This window comes from Eptatretus burgeri, chromosome 13, assembly GCF_056783735.1.
Source record: "Eptatretus burgeri isolate ZD-2024b chromosome 13, Ebu_testis_v1, whole genome shotgun sequence".
NCBI lineage: Eukaryota > Metazoa > Chordata > Myxini > Myxiniformes > Myxinidae > Eptatretus > Eptatretus burgeri.
In genome coordinates this window covers 83,191,349-83,216,779 of record NC_140973.1, presented here as the reverse complement: position 1 = coordinate 83,216,779, position 25,431 = coordinate 83,191,349, and the positions used below count along the sequence as shown (strand labels likewise).

The following is a 25,431-nucleotide window of genomic DNA, read 5'->3' as shown; positions in this document are numbered from 1 at the left end:
GCCATTCCAATGAGCCTTCTTTGTCGATCCCAACTTGGTCCAATTATTTTTCTGTATTCTCCTGCTCTTTTGTCGTTCTCACAGTTATTGACGTATGTTTGTCGATATTTCTTTTTATATATTTATTTTGTCTTTTTTGCAATTGCTAACCTCCGCCATCGAAGATGGACGGAGGTTACGGTTTTCACCCCTGTCTGTTTGTTTGTTTGTTTGTTTGTGAACAGTATTACGGAAAAAAACTCCTGGACGGATTTCGACGAAACTTGGTGGGGAGATTAGGTATGGTCCAAGGATCATGCCATTAGATTTTGGACTTGGTCCAAAGTCCAATATGGCCGCTATGGCGGCCATTTTGAAAAAATATTTGAATTTTTTTATGCATTTCTACATGTTTTAAGTGATTTCCAACCAAATATAAATAAATTTGTTAGAGAAAAAAAACAAAATATTGCAACTTTTTTTCAAAAAAATTTCGATTTTATTTGAAAAATATTTGAATTTTTTTTTTTTTGCATTTCTACATGTTTTAAGTGATTTCCAACTAAAAAAAAGTTAGAGAAAAAAAAAAACAACAAATTTTGCAACTTTTTTTTTCAAAAAAATTTCGATTTTTTTTTTTTGGCATTTCTACATGTGCGTCGATCTAGTTTAGTTTATTCAATCATGGTTCAGTAGAGTCTGATCCGTTTTGACCTACAATGAATAGGACATCAGGTTCACTTAAGTGACCCAGCAGTATTGGCGGCGGAGGTTTTGCACTCTACCGAGTGCTCCCCCTCTAGTTGGGGCTGTAATTGTTGCCGTTTCATTATCCAGTGTGGTATCTTATATTTGCATCTGTTTTAGGAAATTCCTCGCTGAGTTAGGGATACTTTTTCAGGTTTGTTGTGTTCATGTTTATTAACGAATTCAATAGTCTGTTGAACATTTCACGTACTCGGCTAGTCCTGCACTCGTCACTCTCTGCACCTTGTTGAGTTCCATCGGGCCGCTCCTTCTCTCGTCTCGGCAGGTACATTCTCGGAATGCACTGGTTTTTGTGGAACATTTTGTGGATGGTAAGAAATTTCTCATTTTGATGTCTAACTTATGATTTCTGATTGGGGGCAGTTTATTATTCCACAGCTGTATTGGAACACTGATACTGCTAGTTTGTTAATGGCATTGATTTTGTTTCTTGGGGAGAGATACATTTTCAGGATCTGCTTCGTTCTATGTTGGCATCCTTTGGTGATTGTTTTGTGTATTTGTTTCTGACACATTGAGTGACCCTCTTCTACATCAAGGTACAATATTTGTATGATGCTTCATTTTCTCACTGATGTATTGTTGTTTCAAGGTACACTACTGGTAAAAACTTTGAGAACACCCCCATTTTTCCAGTTTTTACTGAAATATAAGCAGTTTAATGTTTCAATGCACTCTGAAATTAAAGCACAGAACAAATAAACAATTGCAGATAAAAAAAGAAATCATTGAATCGTTTTGTTCAACAAAATTTAATCGAAATTTTTGACTCATCAAAGTAGCCACCTTTTTCAGATAAACAGCTGAACAAACTCGTGACATTCTTTCCACAATGGAAATCAAATATTGTTCAGAAAGTTCTTCCCAACAATGATGCAGAAGTTCCCACAAATGTGTTGCACTTGTAGGTTGCTTTGCTTTCACCCTTCTGTTGAGTTCATCCCAAACCAGCTCGATGGGGTTTAAGTCTGGAGACTGTGCTGGTCATTCCATGATTTAAAGCCTACCGTCTTGTTCTTTTCTTCGAAACTAGTTCTGACATAGCCTGGAGGTATGTTTTGGGTCGTTATCTTGCTGAAGATGAACCCCTGACAAACTCGGCGTAGACCAGAGGGTATTGCATGGCGCTGCAAAATGCTGTGGTAGCCCTTTTGGTTCAGGGTGCCAGTCACTCTGTGCAAGTCGCCGACTCTGGATCCAGCAAAAGAGCCCCAGATCATCACGCTTCCTCCTCCATGTTTGACAGTTGGTGTCACACACTGAGGAACCATCCTTTCGCCAACTCGGCAATGTACAAAAACCCTGCGTGATGAACCAAAGATTTCAAATTTTGATTCATCGGTCCACAAGACCTTCTTCCAGTTTTTGGAAGACCACTGGTGGTGCTTCATGGCCCAAGCAAGCCTCTTTTTCTTATTTGCTATCTTAGCAATGGCTTTCTTCCTGTCACTCGACCTGTCAAACCTGCACCTCAAAGTCTTCTCTTCACGGTTGAAACTGAGACTTCCTTACTTTGACCGGTGTTAAGCTGTGCTTGAAGCTGCTGTCCTGTGAGCGTTATGGGTAAGTTTTGTATACGTTAAGAGCACGCTGAAGCACGCTGGCATATGTTGTAGTACGCCGAGCTCATCAACAAATTTTAATATGTTGAAATTTTTTCGATGTATGCCAGCATATGACTCACATGTTCCGCATACGCTGGCAATAAGTTGTAGGCACGTTACTCATAAGTCGAAACACGCCAAGTTGTTGTTGTTGTGTTTTTTTTTTCTTCGGCATGACGGTGATGTTGACACTTCGATTTCTAGTGCGGTTATAATATAATTAATAGGCTGCCGCTCAATGATTTAAATCATAACCGCACTAGAAATTGAGGTGTCAACATCACCATCATGCCAAAAAAAAAGAAAAAAAAAACCATGGAGTCTGGAACACTGACGGGTTCCTCCTGTGAAGCCCATTTTATACACCAATTCCCCTAAACGCTGCCAATACACCATTATACGGTAGCTGTAAGTTAGAAACATGTTCAGTAAGTTATGTGGTCGTACAGAAGACGTCAATCAAATACGTCTACATACGTCAATATGCGTTGGAGATACGTTACACATAGGTTCAAAGCACGTTACTCAGAAGTTAGAAATAAGTTTCAGGTACGCTAAACATTACCTCGACGTGTTTTGACTTATGAGTAACTTACAAGTAACGTGTGGCGACGTGTGTCAACGATCACGTAGCATGCCTATAACTTATGGCCAGCGTATGCCAGTGTATGCGGAACGTGTCATACACTGGTATACATCAAAAAATTTTCAACATGCTGAAAATTTGTCGACGTACTCGGCGTACTACGATGTATGCCAGCATACTACGATGTATACCAGCATGCTTCAGCATGCTCTTAACACATACAAAACGTACCCATAACGTATTCGACGTGTGCCAGCATCTTAGACAAATTTTTCATACGTCGTGATACGCTGGCTAAATCGGCAAGGTGTGACAGCGGCTTGAATCGTCGAGCGGCAGCCTTTTAATAGGCTACGCCACGTGATCGTCGGCGATACGCTGCCGCGCTATGCATACGTTAGACTATCGCTGGGCATACATTGTGAACGCCGACAACACGCTAAGCATTCGTTGGTATAAGTTATCTACAAGTTATCGAAATGTTCTGTGTACGTTACTAATACGTTATGCATACGTCCAACTCGTTATTAATACGCCAAAAAACTGAAAAAACATCACTAGTTCAGCGTACGCCAGCGTTTTACAAACATTTTGATACCTTGCCATACACTGGCTAAAACATCAAGGTGTGACAAGGCCTTTACATTTCAGGAAAAACTTTAAAAATGGGGGTGTTCTAAAACTTTTGACCGGTCGTGTAAATTTTTACGTTGTCTGTTTTTGTTGGTTTATATTCTACAAATATGCACTTGGCATGCTTATATAGTCCAAATTCCATTTGAATGTCCTGAGAGAACAATTTTAATTTCAATCCTGTTCTGTCAATTTTTCATCATTTGATGCAAAGAGCTTTAAATCATCCATGTACATTGGGTGTGTCACCATTCCTGTTTCTTTGGATGTTCTTCTGTTGGTTGTTAGGGTGTATACGTGTCATTGTTTGTTGATGTTACTCAGGGGGTCCAGAGGCAGACAAAACAAGAGGGGAGAAAGACTGTCTCCCTGGAATATTCCACGCCGTATCTTCACATCTGGTATTTTGATATTTCCTTCTGAGTGCTGTAATATCAAGGTGGTATTCCAGAACTCCATTGCTTTCTCAATCGGGAATTGATTTTGTCATCCACCAATGTGGGACACTGTCAAAAGCTTTCTTATTATAGTCTGTTCAGGCAGTGGATGATTTGGTTCTTCGCATTTTGCAATTTCCAAGTACGGCCTTATCAGTAGTAGGTGGTCAATTGTTCCATAACAACCTCTCTTCCATCCCTTTTGCTCTGTCTCCAACCCCCCTTGTTGTGTTAGCTGATGGAACATCATTTCTGTCATGATTCCTGATGGAAGTTTGCATGTTGTTGGAAGGCATGTCATCCACTGCCTCTTGGATCTGTTCATTGAATGTTCGAGTATAGTGATTGTGGAGAGCATCAAGTCGTTTTAGCCAGAAGTTTGGAATTCCATCTGGCCCTGGGCTTTTAAAGTTTGGCATTTTTTGAAGTTGTTTTCTAATTTTTTTTCTTCATCACTCATCGCTGGGGGCATTTCCTCTTGATGTTGCTTCTTCTTTTCCAAGTCCAATGTTATGCTTTATGAACAACAAACGCACATATACACACAGCACATGTATTAGTGCTTGGCTGACATCGGCAACTTTTCGGGAATCGGATAATTGGAGTCGGTGTGATTACCGACTTCAGTACATACTATATACAACCCAAAAACCTTGGGTAGCTTTAACCGTTGTTTTGGGGGATTTTCAATAAACAAATAAAAAAAAAAACAACGTTGCATTTTATATCGACGTTTCAGGGAGATGTGCACAAACATTAATCTTTATAAACAGCTGTGGTGTGATGGGTGGAAAAAAAAAATTTGGCTCGGTAATTTATAAAACACGTTAATACGGCAAATGGCTCAAAAATCGGGAGTTATCAAATATATTTTGCTTTTAAACTCACAAAGAGAAACATATAATCTTTGTAAAGCAAATTTGAAAACCAAATGCTTTAGAAACCGATGTGAGGACAAAGGAAAACCTGATAGAACCTCCATAAGATACCGGATGGAACTTTGGCACCACAGTGCCCATAACAGGCATGGCATGTCCACACACCAGTGGAGAGTCCCTTCAGATCAAAATGTACCCATATGTGCCACATCCGTTGCGCTGTATACCTATTTATACCTTGTGTTGCAATCGCCGACTGTACATTCCAATCGGGACACGAACTGAACCGTAATCGACGATAGGGCGCTCAGCAAGTGGCTTAAGCACTCAAGCAAGGATTCCAATGGAATGCTTGGCTTGGCAAGCGATTACCAATTGCTGTTGATGAACCCATGCACCCGGAAATGCCCAAAGCAATGTCCAAATTGGACAAATAAACACTTTTCCTTTTAGCGTCAGAACTGCTTCTGAGTTCAATTCTAGAACTTAAATTTTGGAAATAGGCTGAGTTTAAGAGATTCTCGAGGTTATGTCATGTGCGGAAATGAAATAAAGCCACGAACGCTGGCGGCTCCGTGTGTTTATATGCATTGCAATGTATCCAGCTATTCATGGCTATGATGATCAAATATTTGATAATAAGTGAGAAAAGTGAAAAAAAAAACAACACTTTATCATGAAGAAATTGTTGCCACCTGTTCCAAGTCAAGGCATGGTTGAGCAGGCCAAAAAACATGGCTGCTTCAGACCCCAGTGAGATAACCCAGGACATGCCTTTGGGTGGCCGAGGATGCGCCTGATAAAGGATATAATGAAATAAGACCGTTAATTATCTTCAAAAGGGGTGTTTTATTTAACCCAAACACCCAATTTTCACTCTTCCACTTACTTGGAGTTTTCCTTCTAATGTATGCAAAGTTTCAGACTGCTAGATTTCATGATTTTGGAGTTATGGAGGAGACACTGACACACACACACACACACACACACACACACACACACACACACACACACACACACACACACACACACACACACACACACACACACACACACACACACACACACACACACACACACACACACACACACACACACACACTGACATTTATTGGTATAGATAATTCAGGTGTTCTTTGCAAAGGTTATTTGTTTCTCTTTGTGGGTTTCAAAGCAAAATATCTTTGATAACACCCGATTTCTGAACCGTTTTCTGTATTAACGTGTTTTATAAGTTACCCAGCCAATTTTTTTTCCATCCGTCACATGCACGAGTTTTATAAACATTAATGTTTATGCACATCTCCTTGAAACATCTATCATGCAACGGTGTTTTCAAAAAATTTTTTGTTGATATTTCTCCAAAACAAGGCTGAAAGCTACTCAAGGTTTTTGGATTGTATACAGTGTGTACTGTAGTCTGTAATCACAATGACTCCAACCTGCCGATTCCTGAAGAATTGCCGATATTGGCCAAGCATGAATATATGTACGTAGTCGGATCCGGATCCGGATCTTCACCAAAAACTCTCACCAGTTCATTCTTATCACACACCCAACCTGTCCACAAAATTTCATCTGGATCCGTCCACAACTTTTTGAGATATCCTGCACACACACAAACAGACAGACAAACAAACAAAGACAGAAAGGGGTGAAAACATAACCTCCTTCACCTTCGATGGCGGAGGTAAAAAAAATCTTTTCAGTTATGAAGTAAGGAATTGCCATATCATGGCAGGAAAGCCGAGAGGCACGCAGGCTCACTCTGTGTCGCCTGGATTCAAATCCTGACCAAGCTATAAACTGTCATCCCAGTGTTTCACAGGCAGGGTGATTCATCAATGTGTGTGTCCTCTCTTGGAAGGACGATAAACATGGGCATCACACCTGCCAGAATCCCTCACCCCTCTCTCTCCCAACCCTATCCCCTCTCTCCCACTCCTCTCCTTCTTCCTCCCCTCTCTCTCTCTCCCTCTCTCTCTCTCTCCCCACCCCTCTGTCTCTTTCCCAACCCACCCCCTGTTCCCCCGTACCTCCCACTCTGTTGAGGGGACTGGCATGTACGAATCGGATTTGGAGTGAATCGACCGGTGAGGTGCAAAGGTCACACGCATGCATGCAGGCAGACCTTTGCCAGTAAGATAGCATGGGTTTTAAATGCTCCCACCCCAGGTCTCAACGTGTGTGTGTGTGTGTGTACGTGCATGCGTGTGTGCGTGCACGCGTGTACGTGCAAGTTGCAGTTGTTTCCTGCTATCTCCACATGTGTTGGGTGGGCTTCAGGAGGTGAAACGGAGATCTTACCAGGTCTCAAAGTGTGTGTGTGTGTGTGTGTGTGTGTGTGTGTGTGTGTGTGTGTGTGTGTGTGTGTGTGTGTGTGTGTGTGTGTGTGTGTGTGTGTGTGATTGGTTTCTACATATGCAGGTTTCAGAATGTGGAATGGAGTCCGCCTCAGGCGGGTTCAAAGTATCCACTTTAGGTCTGTCCTTATTTCATTTTTTTTCGGAAATTTCAAGGGGCGAACCTGAATTTAGGTTGATATTTATGATAAAAAAAAATATATTGTTGTGGTTACCAAATTCGCAAACCACCATTCAGGTCCCTTAGGTGAGGTATCTCGGTAAGTACATGTGTAGTTCGGCCCAAACCCGTTGTCTAGTGGGAATACATGCCATTTATGCGTGCTGCGACTCTTCAGGATAGCCGTTTTTCTTTTACTATCTTTAATTTGGACCAACCGCCATTGTTACCACCACCAGTCACAACATCAACCACCAACCACAACGCCGCTTCACCACAACCGCCACGACCTTCCCGTCACACCTCGCAACCGTCGCATCGCCACCGTTCTTGCGCCGCTTGTGGGTACCGGTGTTGGACTCGTGCAGGGCGCGCGCCGAACGGCGTGTACAAAATCACGGATTTTGTGCTTCAAAAACGGATCAAAAACGACACACGCCCACTTTTTGCCGTCCAATCGGTGAGCGAGGGGCGGGTGGCCCCGCCCCAGGGCGTTGGAGGGCGATCGATATATGCAAATTTATGGATCAAAAAGCATTCACGCCCACTTTTTCTCGGGCCAATGGGGAGCGAGGTGAAAGGTCGAAGGGAGGGGGTCAAAGATGAGAGGGCGAAGCCACGGGGCTGATATAAGCGACCGTGTTCGTCAGTCCAGTGAGTAGTAGAGTCGAGACGGAACAAAGAGTTAAGACTTCGCGGGCGGTGGAGTTGGCAAGAAGGAGCTGGTCGTCATGTGTGTTGGAGTCGGAGCGGAGGGGACGGAGCTGTGGAGAGGCGGCGAGGGCAGACGAGGGGGTGCTCGCGTCGTGCAGGGAGCTGCACCCCAGGGAGGCCGACAGCGCGACCTGGCCGAGGTGGAGGCGCTCGTCGCGGGACAATAAAAATCCTCTATACCCCGAGCATCAGCAACCCCCTCCTGTTTCCCCCCGCGCTGAGATAGTGTGACCAAGGGGGCCCCTTTCCCACCCCCTACCAGACACTGCCCGCGAGGCCCGCGGAGTTGAGGCACCATCGCCGCTCCGCGTCTCATCACCAGACGGGTAGGCCCGACCCGGTCTCGGCCTCAGGCCCGCCTCATCCTTGAGGGTATTCTTTCCTTGGTTTTGGGTATGTGTTGTCGGCGCCGTCTGTGAAGTAGAATTGTATAAGTGTTGCCGTGTGCTCGGTAGTCGGTATTAGCTCTGCATTGTGTTTTCGCTTTTACATTTGCTTTTTGTGTAAATTGCATTGTGTCTTTTCTGTGTGCTTTTGGTGGAATTGTATGTGTGCTTTCCGTTCATCGCGAATAAATGTGCTTTGTGTTGAACTGTTTCCCGCTTCGCTTCGTCATTTCTTTCATTGAATCCTCATCTTGCTTCACGTAAAGGGTTGGTAGTGGGCTGAATATGCCCGATAATTAATCGAACCGTCGAGGTCGACGAATAACACCGCTCGGTTATCCCGATAGTACGGAACGGGTCGCTTAAGTGGCCCGTGTCCGAAGTCGACCTGCGGCGAGGTGCGATCGCCCGGTCTACCCTCTGCGTGGGTACTTAGGTAGGTCGAATTTGGCGAGCAACCCTATCCCACGCGGGGGCTGATTGGCTCGATCGCGGTGAGACCGAAAGGTCCACCCGTGACTGGTTCCCGGCGTTAGTCCGAGAGGGTCACGACTGGATTGTCCGTCCGGTGGGCGACGTGCCGCAATTCGAGTTACGTGGCCGTCAGCACGCCGGCGGGCGCGAAACCGCAACAATATATATGAACCCGAAAAAAAAATTGTCTCGGGGTTGCTGCCAGCTGTCAAAAATTGTAAAAAAAATGTGCATTTTTATGTTTTTTTTTTGTATTTTTATGTCAGAGATATTTTTCATGAAATTTCTGCGTGCTTACTGGTTGGTTCGAACGTGAATAACACGAAAAAAAATGTTTTTGATCCCAAAAAAGTTACATATGTCCCGAAACGTGGCTTAAAAATGGGAAAATTTCCCTTTTTCTACATGAAATTATGTCTTTTGTTCTTGTACTGACACCGTGACACGGCTTGTTGTACGTATGAGATATTTATTGTTTAGATCTGTTGTATTGTCTGCTCATTACTCCATTGGATCACTGAGTCCGTCAGTCAGTGACCGACTGACTGCCGTCAATTTCAGGTCTGGTATCCGGTCATTCAGGCATTGAGGGAAATTGCCTTTCGTGAACTAATGATAACTATTCTGTCATTTCAGAATATTTACTGAATTCAGACCTGACATTGTTAAAGCGAATGGATAAATATTCCAAAGTGAACGTTGATATATCTAAGCCAACTGTGAAAAAGTTGCTGGGACAGCTGTGATATTTATCGGTAGAACTGATACCATTGTGTCTATTTTAACGAAACGTGTCAATTGAGACAAAAAAGAAAAATATCTCAAACTCTAAAAGAACAAGACGATGACGACGATGAAGCACCGAAAAGAGCTGTTGTTCCCCAAAAAGATATCATGCGCCGAAAACTGGAAGATTTCGCATCTCCGAGAAGCAGAAGTTTTTTTGATTGACTGACATTTGAACTCTGACTTTGTGCACAAAGACCCGGATCAATGGGAAACTGAAGACGGTTTCGTACAGAGCCGTACTATCGTCAGCAAGCTGAAAGTTGTGAATGACTGTGCAGAGCATGGTGTAGCCCTGGCGACTGAGTACAACAGTCTTATTCCGTACGATGAGGAGAAAAATCAGTACCTATTACAAGCGGTAACTGATCACCGAAAACGATTCCTGGACCGTAAGAAATCAACTTTGAACAAGTGAACTATAGCTCTTTATAGTCTGTTCTATAACTGTCTTTATATAACTTTATAGTCTGTTCTATAACTATAGTCTGTTCAACGACTCTGTCTGCAAACTGCGGAGTTCGAAAATCGTGAAAAATACATGAAATCTTGATTTTTCTTTTAGACTTTTCATGTTTGACTGAGACGGACTGGAAAAATCTTGCCAAGTTCAACAATGTTTTTCTGCAGTATTTCAGATTCAAATGGACCAGAAAACATCATACATTACATGTTAATGTCATTTTGGCAATTTAAAAAAAATATATATATATAAAATGAATGTTTTTTTTCAAATTTCGATGGACGGTAGCGATGGACGTCCATCGATGAATTCCCCAGGTGGATGCAACCCCTAAAATCGATGGATGCAACCCCTAAAGTATTTTTTTTTTCTGGTTCAAATTTTTTTCTATATTTTTTCTCATAAATATCAACCTAAATTCGGGTTAGCCCTTGAAATTTCAGAAAAAACTAAAATAAGGACAGCCCTAATCCACTTGTATTTCAGTAAGGGGCCACGATTCATTGACCATGCTGTGAAATTTTCTGTTCTCAATGTTTTGTGCTGAGGGCTTTCTTCAGGATCGTCACTGAGCCTGGGATAGCTTCCAACTGCAGTTCGTTTGAAGTAATATTCCCAAGGATGGTTTTTAATATCTCTGTGAGTTTCTTCGTCATCATTCCCGAAGCTCCTGCAATCACTGGGCCAACTTTGGCATTATTTAGCTTCCAGGATCTTTTCATTTCTTTCTTGAGGTCTTGGTACTTGGTCATTTTCTTGATTTATGTTTTATTTAGTCCACAATCACTTGTATTAACACCTCACTTAGCAATGCCTTCTTCTATTTTTTGTGCCGAAGTATGATATCTGGATGCAATACTTTGTATTCGATCTTCACGCTCAATGGAATCATTAGGTCGCACGTGAGCGGTACGTCTATGTTTTCAGTGATTGCTTTTTGTTCATGTTCCCACACATTCTCTGGAACTGGGATATCAAAGTCTTTGTGGATGTGTCAGCAGATTACTTTACAAACACTGTTGTGTCGTTGTGTGCACAGCTGTTCTGACATGAGTTTTTTTTGTGTTTGTGTTTTTGTGACTAACAGCTTGGTTCTTTTATAAAGAACTTACTTATGTGGCCCCCATGAGTGACAAACAGTCACACGTTTTACTGTATTTATCTAATTGATTATGAATAATTATAATTAATATTTTACACAGTTCATTCCTATGATTAAATTGATGCACAGTTCTATATTGCTGAACAGTGTTAAATTAATGTTTCATGAAATGTTCACATGCTTGCAATGACTTCCGATTTAGCAAACATAGTAAGTCTTTGGTCATAAAGCACATCAAATAGAAAAGAATAGTCAATCCATTTTGCAAGATAAAATTTCACCGAGCGTTAATGGGACAAAGCAGTGCGCGCGGGAATATGCGATGGTGTGCCATCGACAACGTAGTTCTAGTTAAGTATAACATACCATTCTCTTTGCTAATGCCAACTCCACCCTTCACCTTTCTCTCTTTTTGTTTTTTCCTCTCCCCCCTCCCCACTCTCTCACCTCCTCCTCACACCTATCCCTTCCACAGTGTATAATCAAACTTTGCTGAGGCGTCTCTCTCCCCACTACCCCCTCCTCACGTTTCCCCCTTGCTAGCTTCCCCTCCCTCCTCCTTTTGTCCTCTCCTCTGCCATCCGTCCTCTCTTCTCCCTTCCCTCCATCCATCCTCTCCGCTCTTCCCTCCATCCTCTCCGCATCCCCGCCCCTCTCTCCACCTCCTTCTCTCTCTCCCTCCCTCTCTCCCCTCCCTCTCTCCCCTCCCTCTCTCCCCTCCCTCTCTCCCCTCCCTCTCTCCTCTCGCTCCCCTCCCTCCCCCCTTAATATACCCGTCAGCGAGGTGAAGGACCCCCCCCATCAACCTTTGGGTTGTACGGCCCATGTATCGGCACTTAAACAGCATGTTTAATGTGCCCATGTTTAATGTGCCCATGTATCGGCACTTCACATCGGCACTTAAACTCACAGATAACATTGTTGATTTGTGAGGTGCGCAGAACATCCTTGTTAACTGACGAAAGCAAACAGTGACAGGTAGAGATAACTCGAGGTTGTACATCCAGGTACATGTTTGATATCGTGTTTGATTTGTTCTTCAAACCTTTTTGATGATCGTCCTTTCCACTCAGGTCAGGCCAGACCAGATCTGTGACTTGCTACAGGTATCATGTAAACCTGTACTAACCTGTTCCATGGTCGGGTTGTCAGCGACGAAACCATCTACCCCACCAGGTTTTCTGGTGAGGAGGGTGTTTGGATATGGACACCCAGTAGGATGAAGAACAAAACCTGTCAAAGGGCGGAGGACCTCCTTGTGAGCCAACGTCCATCCATATCTAGTGCCCAACTATGTCAGCGGACGTCTGCCTACAGTTGAGTTACTTCTTAGGAGGATTTGCACTCCGGCCATCGTAAAACCCTTCATTCCGCAAGACATTCTAGATGCAGAAAAAAAATCTGAAAACCCACTCTGTGGGAGTACCTCCTGTGCAGCTTCCCTTCGCAGGGCAGCTCTCCGGATGATGGGATTGCGGCAAAGCCTTCGGGACCCCCAATCTTTGATGATAGGAGGGAAACCACGGGGTAATCTTCCCAGGTCAGATTGCGGGAGAGTGTGTCGGGGAGGTGCTGAGGTGTTGTCCACCAGACGGCGGCCGACTTGGGTTAACCTGAGGTGGTCCCTTCGGGTGGGTGCCTGGAATGTCCTATCCCGAAGAGAGGATGATCACCTGTCCCTGTTATCATCTGAGCTCAAGTGTTTGGACATCGGTATTGCAGCACTCTCTGAGGTTTGGAGACCGGATTGTGGCGAGATCATGGTCGGTGGTTACAACTACGATTTGGTCCGGTCGCTCTGATGGTTACCATGTCCAAAGAGTTGCTGTAGCTGTGTCCAATAAGCTGACTCCAATGATAATTAAGGTAACCCCGGTCAAGGAGCATATTATGAGACTAAGGATTCGTCACTCCTTGGTTGTCATTTCCCTGGTCTCTGTTTATGCTCCGACTGAGGCGAGTGATCTCACCGTGAAGGATGCATTCCACGCCATGATCGAGTCTGTGGTTGATCAGTGCCCCAGACGAGATACACTTCTAGTCTTGGGGGATTTCAATGCATCGACTGGAACTGATAGGGATGGTTATGAGACATGTGTTGGTCCCCGTGGGTCAGGATCTATGAAGCAGAATAGCAGTAAGTTCCTTGACTTTGCAAGAAGTCATGGACTTAGGGTGGCTGGTTCATGGTTTCAGCGCCCACAAGCTCATCACTGGACTTGGTATTCCAACGCTGGCAGTGTGTCAAAGGAGATTGACCATGTCCTCGTTGATGGTCGCTGTAGGATGATCCAGAACTGCAGGGTCTACCGGAGTGCTGAGTTCCTCAATACTGACCACCGGCTTGTTGTAGGAACTCTAAAGCTGCACCTTAAATCCTGGGGGATGGTACCATCCCAGCCTAGGCTGGATGTTGGCAAGCTCAAGGATGAGAAGGTAGCTGAGGAGTTTGCAAACAAGCTGAGTGGACATTTGGGGGGTCTGGGTGCTTTGGGGGGTCCTGAAGAGTTGTGGAGTGCCTTCAAGACAACTGTCCTTGATGTTGCGGTTGGATGTCTTGGAACTCACCGCAGGGCAAAGAAAAATTTTGTCTCTCGAGGTACACTGGATACCATTGACCAGAGTCACAGGGCCAGGCTGAATCACAGAGCTGAGCTGTTCAGGGAGCTGAGGCGTAAAACTGTACGTGCACTCAGGGTGGACAAGGAGGCCTATGTGCGAGGAATCTCTGAGGGGGTGGAGCATCACCTGTGGACAGGTGATTCTCATCCCGCTTACAGGGGAATTTGCGCATTGCGTTCATCCAAGCCCATCCCTCGGAGCACTGCAGTTAGAGCAGAGAGTGGTAGGCTCTTGACAGAGGAGTCTGAAGTGAAGGCACGCTGGGCCGGTAACTTTGAGCGATTGTACCAGGCTGATCCACCAGCTGTCGAGTTGGACGGCAGGGGTGGTAGAATTCCTGTTGCTGACCCTCGAATCAACTGTGTTCCACCTTCGCTTGTGGAAACACGGGCTGCGGTGAACCGGTTGAAATGGGGTAAAGCTCCTGGGATCTGTGGCATCCATACTGAACTTCTCAAGGCTGGTGGAAATGCTGCACTCGTGTCATTGCTTGCAGTTTTGTGCTCTGCCTGGAACACAGGCATCATCCCAACTGATTGGAAGAGGGGCCTTGTTTTCCCTCTCTGGAAAGGCAAGGGTGATCGCCAAGACTGCAACAACTTCCGAGGGGTGATGCTGCTCTCAGTGCCGGGCAAGGTCTTTGCTTGGATAATTCTTGATACGGTTCGCCACCATCTGCTTGAGCACCAGCGTCCAGAGCAGTCAGGCTTTACACCAAGGAGGTCAACGATTGACCGTATCCTTGCTCTTCGGGTCCTCACCGAATGCATGCGAGAGTTTCGGCAGGGGCTGCTTGCAGCCTATGTTGATCTCTGTAAAGCGTTCGATTCAGTGAATCGGGATGTCCTCTGGATAATTATGTGTCTTCGTGGGGTGCCACTAAACTGATCGATCTGATGTCTGAACTCTACTCTGGAACTGAGAGTGCTGTGAAATGTGGTGGTGCCATCTCTGACTTCTTTCCAGTTGTTACTGGAGTTCATCAGGGGTGTGTACTGGCCCCCACACTTTTCTGCACTTGTATGGACTGGATTCTCGGGAGGATGTCGGAGAGATCAAGCTGTTGTGCATCGTTTGGGAATGTCAAGATCTCGGACCTTGATTTCCCAGATGACGCAGTCATCTTTGCGGAGACTTTTGATCTCCTTTTGGGGGCCCTTGAGGTGCTGAATGAGGGGTCGGAGCCACTGGGATTACGGGTTTCTTAGGTCAAAACTAAGATCCAGGCTTTCAACGACATCTTGGATGCTGCTGTCCTGTCTGTGCCTGTTTGTGGTGAGGATGTTGAGGTCGTGGAGAGATTCACTTACCTTGGCAGTGATATTCATGTCTCTGCTGGCTGTGAGTCAGAGGTCATTAGATGTCTGGGTCGAGCTTGGGGATTCATGGATTCACTGGATCATGGGGTGTGGCTCTGCCGGTACCTGTGCGGGAGGACGAAAGTCCGAGTCTTCAGGTCCTTTCTGCTTCCAGTCTTGCTCTATGGATGCGAGACTTGGACTCTGACCCAGGATCTGAGATGGAGACTTAATTCCTTTGGTACCAGGTCTCTTCAGAGAATCGTTGGCTATCGCTGGTCAGATTTTGTGTCCAACGAGCGGTTGCTGAGAGAGACTCGGATGAGATTTGTTACCTGCATGGTCCGTGAGCGTCAGTTGCGGCTGTATGGACATGTGGCTCATTTTACTGATGCTGATCCTGCTCACCAGATTCTCTCAGTGTGGGAGTCTCATCAGTGGAGGAGACCAATGGGCCGACCACATGCCTCGTTGTTGCAGCAGGTTGACCGGCATCTCAAGGAGATGGGGATGAACCTGGCATCTGCCTGGGGGATGGCCAGTCGGAGGCCTGTGGAGTACCGGTGGAGAATGGACGCAGTGACGCGCTGTTCTGTCACATGCTCCCATACCTGACCTGACCTGACCCTTTGCCTTTATGACAGCTTTGCCCACTTTTGGCATTCTCTCAACCAGCTTCATGAGGTAGTCATCTGGAATGCTTTTCCAACCGTCTTGAAGGAGTTCCCACATATGCTGAGCACCTGTTGGCTGCCTTTTCTTCACTCTGCGGTGCAACTCATCCCAAGCCATCTCAATTGGGTTTAGGTCGGATGATTGTGGAGGCCAGGTCACCTGATGCAGCACTCCATCACTCTCCTTCTTTGTCAAAAAGCCCTTCCACAGCCTGGGTCATTGGGTCATTATCCTGTTGATAAACAAATGATGGACCCACTAAGTGCAAACCAGATGGGATGGCGTATTGCTGCAGATCGCTGTGGTAGCCATGCTCGTTAAGTGTGCCTTGAATTCTAAATAAATCTCCAACAGTGTCACCAGCGAAGCACCCCCACACCATCACACCTCCTCCACCATGCTTCACGGTGGGAATCACACATGCAGATATCATCCGTTCACCTTCTCTACGTCTCACAAAGACACGCGGTTGGAACCAAAAATCTCAAATTTGAACTCATCAGACCAAAGGATAGATTTCCACCGGTCTAATGTCCATTGATTGTGTTTCTTGGCCCAAGCAAGTCTCTTCTTCTTATTGGTCTCCTTTAGTGGTAGATTCTTTGGAGCAATTCGACCATGAAGGCCTGATTCATGCAGTATCCTCTGAACAGTTGATGTTCAGATGTGTCTGTTACTTGAACTCTGTGAAGCATTGACTTGGGCTGAAATTTGAGATGCAGTTAATTGGTGATTTCTGAGGTTGGTAACTCCAATAAACATATCCTCTGCAGAGGAGGAAACTCTGGGTCTTCCTTTCCTGTGGTGGTCCTCATGAGAGCTCGTTTCATTACAGTGCTTGATGGTTTTTGTGACGACACTTGTAAAAAGCGAAGGTGGATGCTTGTTTCAAAAAATCATTGAAAGAAACTTTAAAAGTTCTTGAAATTTTCCAGATTGATTGACCATCATGTCTTAAAGTAATGATGGACTGTCTTTTCTCTTTGCTAAGTTGAGTTGTTCTTGCCATAATATGGACTACTACAGACAGACAAAATAATGGTCTTTTACTAAATAGGGCTTTTAGTGTATACCAACCACACCTTGTCACAACACAACTGATTGGCTCAAACGCATTAAGAAAGAAAGAAATTCCACAAATTAAGTTTTAACAAGGCACACCTGTTAATGGCAAAGGATTCCAGGTGACTACCTCATGAAGCTGGTTGAGAGAATGCCAAGAGTGTGCAAAGCTGTCATCAAGGCAAAGGGTGGCTACTTTCAGGAATCAAAACTATAAAATATAATTTGATTTGTTTAACACTTTTTTGGTTACTACATAATTCCACATGTGTTATTTCATAGTTTTGATGTCTTCACTATTATTCTGCAATGTAGAAAATATTAAAAATAAAGAAAAACCTTGAATGAGTCGGTGTGTCCAAACTTTTGACTGGTACTGTATGTTGGCATTGTATCATGAATGTGCCTTATCTTTGGAATATTTAATGTAATGGAGACAAAGGAATGATGTATTTAGCTATATGGGTGGTCATGAAGTGATGATGTGCGTTGTACACTGGAATGTATACATCAGATCATGCACACATCTTACAATCCGCTTTTGTCATTGCATAGCGGAGAGAAAGGGTTATACTGCTGAAGAAATCCTCAATTACGCAGACCCTTGCCAGAACAGCACGTTGCACATCGCTATCCACAGTGGCAACATTCCTATCATCATCACCTGCCTGCAAAATGGAGCTCGTGTGGACATCAAGCAGGTTCTTTGGCACCTCACTACCTCCTTACTTAATTTGTTTCTGGAGGGATAATGGATGGGAAAGAAATTGCCTTGTCAATACCTCATGTGTCTGAGTTGGAATAATGAATCGGATAATTGTAAGTTTGACGAGGAGAAGAATAGAATCAGAATATAATAACATTTTATCAACATTTTGACCCCTCTCAGGGCATGAGAGTAAACAAACATAAGAATACAAGTGTCTCCAAAATGCAGTGTTTTGAAGGAAGAATTCCAGGAACTGATGACAATTTGTGAGGGAGATGGTGTAGCTCTTATCTTTTTTGTATACATAGTCAAACCTGATGGATGAGCTGAAGCAGAACAGAGGGGAAGCAAATGAAAGGGTGAAACACCAGTAAAAGAAGAGTCTGAGTGAGATGAAGGGAAGGGAAGGGGGAGAACCATATACAGAGTGAACAAGCTGCACACAAGTTGAAACACAGCAACAGTCACAAGGGGGAAGGGGGAATGAAACAGCAGGATTACCTTCTTAATTGCCTCCACCACCGAAGATGGAAGGTTATGTTTTCACCCCTGTCTGTCTTTGTTTGTGCGCAGGATATCTCAAAAAAAGTTGTGGACAGATTCAGACGAAACTTGGTGGACATGGGTGTGTGATAAGGATGAACTGATTAGATTTTGATGAAGATCCAGATTCGGATCCGGATCCGGATCTGACGACGAGAAGTTTTTAAAGTGATTCTTCAACATTGAGAGACAGGGCCAAAAAAGATATATGGAAAGACATTTTCCTCCACCACCGAAGGTGAAGGAACTTATGGTTTCACCCCTTTCTGTTTGTTACTTACGAAATCTAAAGATTTCGAAAGTATATTGATGACTTCCGTCCTCTGTTTGTGTGTTTGTTTGTTTGTGTGTATGTTTGTTTGTAGGCACGATAACTCGAGAACGGAAGAAGCTACCAATGTCAAATTACACCACGTGATTCAGGATGGTGATGGCTAGTGCTGATTAGATTTTGGTCAAAATCGGTCAAAGGTCAAGGTCACAGTGAGGTCAAACATAATTCCATAAATTCATGTGGAAAATGGAGTATTTTTGCTTCGGTCGACGTTACGAGTTCGTTTTAACTTCGATTTTAATTTTGTCTTTGGATTTTGTGATCGCTTAGGATGCTTAACACTCAGTTGTCGAAATTCTGGTAAAAATCGGATGTGTTGGAGACGTTTTAAGATCGTATAAAAAATATTTCACTCGCCGCGTCACGGCTCGTCATGTGCTGCAGCGCGTTCGAGCAGACGCGTCGTTGAGTCACATTAAAGTTTTGCGTGTGCGCGCTGATGGTGTTTTCGATAAAGATGGTGTTTAAAAGTCATTTTTTTTATCCCAATAAAGGTTATCGTCGCATGCCTGACTCGCAAAGCCGTCGGATTATGTAAAGATTGTTGGTGGATGGCTGAATATTATGGTTTTGTGACTTTGATAAAATAATATTAAATAATTGCGTCGAGAAATGGAGATTTTTGCTTCGGTCAACGTTACGATTTTTGATGGTTTGGTACAGAATCATCGTAGAAACTTCTGGTTTGCGTCTCTACCTTCTCTAAAGCCAGCTTTTCTTGGATAAGGTCAGAGGTCGAGTTGACGATTTCTTAAGTACCAGTCTATGACTGCTTGTTTGTGTGTTTGTTTGTTTGTAGGCACGATAACTTGAGAACGGAAGAAGCTACCAATGTCAAATTACACCACGTGATTCAGGAGGGTGATGGCTAGCGCTGATTAGATTTTGATCTTTTTGACCCAAACTGATCTTTGATGGTCATTAATGTCGCAGCTAAATTTCAACAACATTTATAACTCAGCCTGATGTCACAGTGATCCAACCAAGCAAATGCTTTCATGTTGCAATCTTAAAATACTGTATCCATTTTTGATTGGATAGGCAGTGGAAACATGGCACAGTTGTTTGCTCATTCACATTGACATGACTTATCCACATGAGACAGCAGGTGTGATTGTGCAAGAGTGTGTATTTACAGATGATTAAAGTTAAATAGTGACACTCGTAAATATTTGATTTCCAAGGACAAATATTAATTGTTTTTAAAAGTGGATCTAATCACAGGATGAAATGGAATCAATACCGGTCAATGTTATTTTATGAAGGAAAACAAACAACAGATAAAATTGGGTGAAAAAGGGGTTCACATTAACAAGTATTTCTAAATTTCAAGAAAATGTATTACAAGGCAAAATAAGCAAATGGATTAGCTTTTAAATTTGAAATCAAATAATGCGTTGGGCATGAGAGCCTGAAGCTCTTTCACCTCTGCCAATGGCAGAGCCTTTGGGACAATGACATTATCGATTAATTCTGCCTTTGAGCAATTGTAGCTAATTGTATTGGAAAAACAATGACTATGAAGTTCACAATTTTAAAATAAGTAACAGGCATTTGCCAGCAGTTTTGTATTTTGAAGAACAAAATCAATTATTTTGTTGACACAATGAAACATCCTTGCAACTGCATAAATGCATTGTCTACATCCAGTTACACTGTGTGGTTAAAGCTTATGTTATTAACGTACTGAAGCAAAAACAGTGTCCTTTTACTGCAGTTATTTTCTGCAGACTACTGCAATTAGAACTGTAACCAACTGTAGTTTTACCTGTAGTATTAGGGAGTATTCTCTGCAGATTACTGTAATTACAACTGTAATCACTTCAAGTACCGGCAATCCTTACTGCAGTAAATAAACCACAATAGCATAACCAAGAGTAATTCAAAAGTTAACTTAAAATGCCAGGAAGTATATGAGAGTACAGTTACTTCTAACTACTGTCGGACCCTGATATTCGCTTTTCACACACCCTGCATATGCGCGAGTCGTAAATTGTGATCTGCTTCGACATTCCTGCTTCACATATTGGATTCGGGTTAAAAAAAACAAATTATATTCATATATATTATATGTATGAATTATTATTATTGTTTACACTTCATGACTGGTCTCCTATATCCACCTGGGAAATTGGAAATCAGCCAATGTCACAGCATTACACAAAAAGGTGCAAAAAAGGACCCCCTTAACTACAGCCCAGTTAGCTTATTGTACTTCAAATCATCAGCAATTTCATGGAATCCATCATCACAGTTGATCAGAACAGCAGATATTCTCAGGGAAATTGGTCAAAATTATGTCCAGAAGAGATGGAGTACAGTTGGTTGAGATCTGAGTCAGGAAGTTGACCGATTGAGTCAGTCCCAATGAGTCGCAGAAGTCTTTTGCTGAAGTGCCATGACAGGTGAAGGAGGTACCCACATCCAGCCAACTGGTGCGATGACAATTGAAGTCACCACGTATGAGGAAGAGAGAGAGTTTGGATGAGAGGATAGAAGTTGGTCCATGGTTTCAGTGAGCGAGGTGTAAATAGAGTCATCACTGTTTTGTGTATGGTACAACACACATATAAATGTACATGAGGTGGGAATGGAGAGGAAGCGATAGCCAGAGGTATTCCTGGGGGTGTGGGGGATTGACGGCAGTGCATGGAGAGTGAGGAATAGTCTTTGATGAAGAGAGCAACTCCTCCACCAGGACGAGGCTCAGGTCGATCATACTGGAGGAGGGAGTAACCAGGGAGAGACACTAGGAAGTCAGAGACGTCTTGAAGGAGGAAAGTTTCTGTTAAGCAGATTATGTCTGGTTTGTCAGTGGCAACCTGTATGGAAACATTTGTCAGGTTTGAGCGAAGGCCCAGATATTTGAGGTCCACACTGTTAAGGAAGAGGGAGGGGAGGAGGTTTGGGTGCAGGGGAGGGTAGGAATTCGGGAGGAGGGGGGAGGTAAGAAGAGTTGTTGACAGAGTGAGGGGGATTGCAGAAGAGCTCGGGAAGAGGGCCAGATGAGGAGGAGAGAAAATGCTCAGTGGTGATGGGATGAGGCACAGTGGGGAGTAATAAGAGAGGGGGCAAAGGGAAGTTGAAGATTGGAGGAGGTGGAAGGATGAGATAGAAGAGAGAGGACAGGCAAAGGAGATAGCTTTGTGGATGTGAGGGGGTGCATATTTGAGAAGGGGGGTGGGGCTGGGGAGATTGGAGGGGGAAGGCTGAGCGGGGGGGAGGGGGAGACTTTTGAGAAAGGTGAGTGGGAATCTTGGAAGGGAAGAGTATGAATGTTGCTTCGAGAGGGAGGGGTGAGAGGGAATCTTTGAGAGGGAGCCGAGACAATGAGAGCAGGCACTGCCAAGGGGCATGAGGGTGATGGGAGAGGCAAGGAAAGGAGGGGGGAGGGATGACACTTGGTTGTTGTATTGTGAAGATGGGAGTGGGTAGGGGGAGGTACAATATTTGAGGGGTTCAGAAGAGGGGGGAGGTGTAATGCGAGGAAAGATGGAGCATGTTTGATATGTTTAAGAGTGAACTGATTGAGAGAGTGAGATATCTGTTGGGTTAGAATGGAACCCACAAATGTTAGAACGCCACATAGTTTGGGAGACGAGGAGGAGCTGATATTAAAACAGAAGACAGTGAGAGGTGCTCAGTGTGGAGGTAGGATGAGGGGCAAGATGGGACTGGTAAGGAGAGGAGATAACAGGTGACGAGTTAGGAGGAGGTAGATTTCAGGAGGTGGTGTGAACTGGCACTGAAGTTGGAAATAATGGATGATTGATGGAACATGAACATGCATTGCAAACTAGGATTCAATAATTATTTTTTTTAATGTCAGAGATGTGATTAAAGACATTACATGAGGGATGCAATGAAGGAGACTTAAGAGAATGGAGAACAGAAACGTTGCATCATTTGGACTTGTCAGACACAGGATGAAGGAAATGTTGAATTGAAAAGTCTTTTGAAGAAGAAGAGGAGTGAATTATGATACAATACAGAGAATTGCCTGTGTGAAAAAGGAAGTTGAAACATTTTAAGAAACTTAAAAAAAAAAAACTTAGATAAAGATGATGTAAGGATATGTAAAGGAAAGGTTTAAGAAAAAATTGTGAAGGTGTACGGTGATTATGGATCTGCTAAAATGGAAGGAAGATAGTGGGTCAGCGAAAGTTTCAAGAAGAGGCAAGGGGTAGAGAAATCACATGGTTTGGGGAGGTGAAGGTGAGAAGTAAAATGATAAAATACATACATACATATATATATATATATATATATATATATATATATATTTTAGGATGAGGAAAGATTATTAGGTAAAGTAAAGTTTGTAGCAACTAGAACGACAATCTTCGACGTCTCGACAATAACAGATATGTCTCCGCCCACATCATTACATTAATATACATACTTGTACTAAGTTTGATTAAAATCTGTGAACCCAGATTTTAAATATTTAATAGTTCTGACTACCAGACCATGCAGCTGATCAGGTTGACATTTAAACCATTTATTCCACATTTCTACTCGATCATAACTGTGACGTTTCACATTGATTGATGAAGTGGTTCAAGAGAAAGATTTTTTTTAGAGGTTTTTCATTCAAACCAATATGGCTTGCCAGACCATGTGAACCCTCAATTATTTGTGAACACCCTGGTATCCCCAAGGCTGGGGGAACATGTAAGTGGAGTTTCTCCTCGATCTGTCAAGCTGTTGTGAAGAAGAAGATTTTGAATTGTTTATTCTTCAAAAAATCATAGCTGCCAAACCGTGTGACCTATGACATCATATATGGAGACCTCATTGGTCCTCATGGATGGGCGATCATAGCTGTAAAGTTTTGCCTTGATCTGTTCAGCAGTTAGAGAAGATTTTTGAAGGTTTTATGTTAAAAACAATATGGCTGCTGAATCACATAACCAATGACAACATAAATTTTGTTGGTAATTACAATTTAGTCCTAGAAGACCCTGAAAAAATTTCATACCGATTGGATAAAGTATTTGACATATGTAATTATGTCATCATAACAAAGCTACATATGATATCATCAAAAAATCACACTCGTTTCCCATGTGGAGTACTTCACATGTGCCAAGTTTCAATTTTTTCCCATGGAGCGGTTTCGGAGATACAGAGGTGCAGTGTTGCCTTTTTTCCAACATGGCTGCCACACCACGTGACCGATGACGTCACAGTGATCACATAAACATTCTGCATAAGTAGTCACATCTATGTTGAAATTTTTTTGAAATTTCTATGGTGAAAAAAAAACTATGCCACCCTGCTTCGATCGGACACCTGACCCACGACATCCGCTTTATCAAATCAAATCAAATTCAGAATGGATGGCCGATCATATCTTTGGAGTTTTGCGTTGATCGGATAATGTTTTTTTGTCCAACATGGCTGCGAGACCATGTGACCGATGATGTCGAAATTTTCAACCAATATTCCCCATGCCAAGTCGATCATATATATATATATATATATATATATATATATATATATATATATATATATATATATATATATATATATATATATATATATATATATATATATATATATATATAAAGAAATTCTCTGAAACCACTTCGCCTCTTGATGTGAGACTTTGCAGTGATTATCCACTACTGTTTTGCTGCAAATAATTTATTTAATGACGTCATCAGTCACTTGATGGTTCAGCCACATTGGTTTTAAGGAAATGATTAAACAATTATTTCTCTGAAACTGTTTAACCTATCAATACTAGACTTTACAGTGATGATACACTGCCATTATTGCATACATGTGACTTAAAAATGATGTCGTCAGTCATGTGGTGTGACAGCCACATTGGCTTCTTGGAAAATATTTTAAAATTATATTTCAGAAACTGCTGTAGCGATTGATGTGAAACTTTACAGTTGTGATCAACTGTCTTTGCTTGTAAAGCAACATGTTTCACATCAATCCATTGGGTGGTTTTTGAGAAAAAGGTTTTTTAATTTTCGATTTTCAAACTAACATGGCTGCCAAAGCTCGTGACCTATGGCATTGAAACTTTAGACTCTGCCCATGATATGGTGGAGGATCACGTGTGTGAAGTTTCGTTTTGATCAGATAAGGTTAGTTTTTCGATCCAATATGGCTGCCACACCATGTGACCTATGTCATCATCGTTTCCACACTGTATGCAGTATTAGTGTTGGATGATATTTGGTAAATTTCCCTTCGATTGGATAAGTGGTTCCACAGAAAATATTTAATATTTTTCTTCAATCCAATATGGCCACCAAACCACGTGACTTATCAATCATTCTTTATCACCCCAGTATCTCCAAGGCATGTGGAATAGGTGTGTGAAGTTTCCCCTGAAAAATAAGATTTTTGGAGGTTTTACGGTAAATCAAAAATGGCTGCCAGACAACATGACCGATGATGTCATAGTTATCAAACTATTCAGCATGGCGAGTTGATCATTTTTGTGTAGTTTCACTTTGATTTCTGAAGTGGTTCCAGTGAAGATTTTCTTCCTTTTTTTTTTTTTTATACAACATGGCTGCCAAACCACACGACCAATGACATCATAAAAATTTTTTTCTGTCAAGCAATCTATCACTCGATGAACCTCACAAACTTTCATACTGATCGGATGCAGCATTCTTTGTGGAAAATTTTGACCGGGATACCACTTCACCAATGACATCATAGGCAAATCACTCTTTTTTTTTTCCCCATACATAGTAGTTGCCAGATGCCAAGTGCCAATTTTTTGATGGTGTGGTTTAGGAGATACAGAGGTCCAAATTTTTTCTGTTTTTCCAACATAGCTGCCACCCCACATGACCTGTGATGTCAAAATTACCATTAAAA

At 43.0% G+C, this 25,431-nt stretch overlaps 1 protein-coding gene across 4 annotated transcripts in view; it reads left to right on the top strand.

Moving 5' to 3' along the window:
* Positions 1-25,431, top strand: part of TRPA1 (transient receptor potential cation channel subfamily A member 1) — a 211,056-nt gene that overhangs the window by 53,811 nt on the left and 131,814 nt on the right. For all 4 annotated transcript variants that reach the window (XM_085853398.1, XM_085853399.1, XM_085853400.1 and 1 more), the window contains one exon: positions 17,546-17,691. In XM_085853398.1, the coding sequence (XP_085709524.1) occupies positions 17,546-17,691 (146 nt within the window). The remainder of the gene's footprint in view (positions 1-17,545; positions 17,692-25,431) is intronic.